Consider the following 3214-nt stretch of genomic DNA (forward strand, 5'->3'; position numbering starts at 1 on the left):
GCCAAAAGGACTGCACAATAACCATTTGAAATGAAATTCGACATATTTCGCTCAAATGTAACATTCTATGACACCACCGCACTTTTTAAAAGAATAATATCAAAATGATGTTTCTTTCCACCACAAAGCTTGCTCGACATAGCAGTTGTTCACCAAATTCTTTAAGATAATGTAATTCGTTGAGAGTCTATACCGGTTAAAGTACTAGTAATGGCTTGCTCCTCGGAGGAAAGTTTTTTCTAATGTTATTATATTCATGTCTTAGGAGCATGACAGATGTCATTGGCTCTGTTTTCTTTCTGATATTACCTTTGGTGCACTTGTATTTCAATCTGAAGTTTAAAATGTCCACAGTTGATTGAGCTGGCGGTATTAAATTGTCATTAGATACGTTCAGATGGTGATCTTTAACCGCGAGGATAGACTCGATGGGGCGCCAAGTGTCGCACAATCGATTTCATCGAAAAAAAAATGAAATTGAATTATGAAATCGACCGTGCGACACTTGGCGCCCAATAGAGCTTATCCTTGAAGTTAGCTAACCCTCGAGGTTCATCAGGATCACCGTCTGAACGTAACTAATCTGTTCAACAATAATGCATTTCATCTTTATCTTAAATGTTAAGTTGTACTAAGTAGTTGGTGCAATGAATTATAATTTTTATATGTTTTTTTTTTCTTCGTAGAATACATTTGACGGGTGCAGCGTGAAAAGGGAACGAAAGATCACAAAATGACATCGGATGACTATGTTTCTGTGTTTGGAAGCTGCATTACATTCGTCGCATTTCGCCTTAATTCCTCTGCGACTGAGGACATACTACCATCAGTTGGTACGAGCGAAACAATTTCAGAATACCCATAACATCTCATAAACGCAGCTGCAACTACGCAACATGTCCACCCCAGCGGCTTCGTCAGGCGATGGCGCTGTCGTCCTTTCCAACATCCCCGCCGCCGTCATTATTACAAGCTTCAGCATCGTCGGTATCATAGGCAACACGCTCGTTATCACAGCAGTGACGATGTCTCGACGGCTGCAGACGACTACCAATGTCTTTGTGGTGACCCTGAGCTGCGTTGATTTCCTCAGCGCGCTCATACTGCCTTACCAAGTTGTCGCCCTTCTTGGAGGAGTAAAACCCTATGGACCGACATCTGTCTTCTGCCAAGTCATCGGTGCACTGTCGTACGTTTTCATCGGATGGAGCATAATCACTCTTATCGTGATCGCTTTCAATCGATACTTTCTCATAACCCAACCGCTTCAAAGATATCGGATGGTGTTCTGCAAACGGAACATAGCTATCATTATCGTGATCGTACTGTCCTACCCGATTGTCCCCGTCATAACCTTCATCGTCACTGGATGGGCAACCTTCGGTTTGAAGAACGATGTTTGTTCGCTAGTGGAGGGATTAGGATTTAACATTCTTTCGGGAATATCCATGATTACGCTTATGGCTGCAATCATATTCTTGTACGTGAGAATCTATCTGCATGTCCGCGAGCATGTGCGAAAAATAGCGAGTAACGACATCAAAAACGATGTCGCGCCCTCAACGACATCGGTGACAATGGGTAACGGCGTCGGCCAACAAGAAGGCCACAGGCAAAAGCGAGACCACAAAGCGTCCACAGAGAACAAAATCTCGAAGAATATGTTCTTCGTCATTATCTGTTTCTTCATTTGCATGCTACCGATTACTGTAACGCTCTTCGATCCGGGAGTGGATCCAACGGTTGTAGTTTATTTCTTCGTGGTGCTGTCGCTGAACTGCTGCATTAATCCAGTGATATACGCCTGGAAGCATCCTGACTTTCGACAGGTGTTCCGCTGTCTGGCCACGTGTCACTTGCGGAAGATCGAAGAACCTTCGAGATGGCTCCGAGAGCGACTTACAAATGCAATGTGATTTATGCAAGAGACGGGGAAGCTATTTAGTGTCATTTTTTCCTCAAAGATTGTCTAAATCTAAGAAATAAATGCTCCCTTCGATCGTGCCTTTCTCTTTTAAGATAAAGCCTTACAATCGTGGCGAGTGGTTTGTGCGGCACGGAGACGAACGCAACACGCTGCCTCCCCCACTCTGTATCAAATGTCGTGACACCAAATGAGAATAGCGCTGGCTCAATGGGTCAGCCAACACACACTGGTCTAAAAATCACCTGACCCAAAATGGCTGTCCGAGCCACGCGAGCTTCCGAAGGGATCCGAATGGACGCACACTCACAGTGCGCATGCGCATGAAGAGAGGCAAAAAGAGCCAAGCGTCTTCTGCCCTCTCTCCTCCAATCACCGCACCTCGTGGTCACAATGTTTGTGTATGATGCGTACACACACACACACACACGCACACACGTGTCTCAGTGGCAGCATTGTTCCACACGTTTATGGATAGCACTGCAGTCTGGCATTGCGCATGCACAAATTTCGTTCGTGCGGACTGGAGTTACGCAATAACGTACCATTAGGGGTGAGGATCTTCCGACTTTAAAGGGTGAATTCCAGTGCAGTTACAGTTAGTGTGAACAGAATGAGTGAATCTTTTTTTTCCAGCAAAACGATAAAAATTTGGTCAAAATCCGATGGTAAATAAGGAAGTTATGACATTTTGGAGTGTCGCTAACTTTACAGGAAACAGTTTTTGAACAGTCAATATGAATTATATGCAAATCGTCAATCGATGATGTCGTCCCGAACAACTTGCCATATACATTGTACATAAAATTGTAACATTTTCAATTTTTCATTCCAACACAATTACGCCTCAGTCTCAAATCCCAATGTGTCTAACTGATCATTACTCTGTCATTCAACCACGAATAATATCGTGCTTAACATTTTGATAGCAGAAACATCTTCTTTTTTTTTTTACACGATCAGTGTAAAATTATAGTGAGGGGTTAAAGGGTGTGCACAGTTCTGGTTGAGGTGAGGATTGAGCTTTTAACGTTTTGCCAGATATTCAGAAACCACTCCATGAGATGTCAAAGAGCATGCAATTCAAAGGGGTATCAAAAGTTGATGAAAATCGGTTTTGAAATGGCTGAGATATCCAAAAACAAGGTGAAACAAAGAGATCCTAATGAAAGGCGTGGCCTGTCGCCTTTTATAATTTTCACATTTTTGAATATCTCAGCCATTTGAATCATTTCATCAAATAAACGTTGAATCCTTCTTAAAATTACATGCTCTTTCATATTTCATAAG

At 42.7% G+C, this 3214-nt stretch overlaps 1 protein-coding gene across 1 annotated transcript; it reads left to right on the plus strand.

Moving 5' to 3' along the window:
- Positions 1-896: 896 nt before the first annotated feature.
- On the plus strand, positions 897-1916 carry LOC139739277 (alpha-1A adrenergic receptor-like). Its single transcript, XM_071649886.1, has one exon. The coding sequence runs from the start codon at positions 897-899 to the stop codon at positions 1914-1916; it is 1020 nt and encodes a 339-aa protein (XP_071505987.1).
- The last annotated feature ends 1298 nt before the right edge of the window (positions 1917-3214 follow it).

This window comes from Diadema antillarum, unplaced genomic scaffold (genome assembly GCF_040938485.1).
Source record: "Diadema antillarum isolate AM-2024a unplaced genomic scaffold, OU_Dant_1.0 seq00000792_RagTag, whole genome shotgun sequence".
NCBI classification, from domain to species: domain Eukaryota; kingdom Metazoa; phylum Echinodermata; class Echinoidea; order Diadematoida; family Diadematidae; genus Diadema; species Diadema antillarum.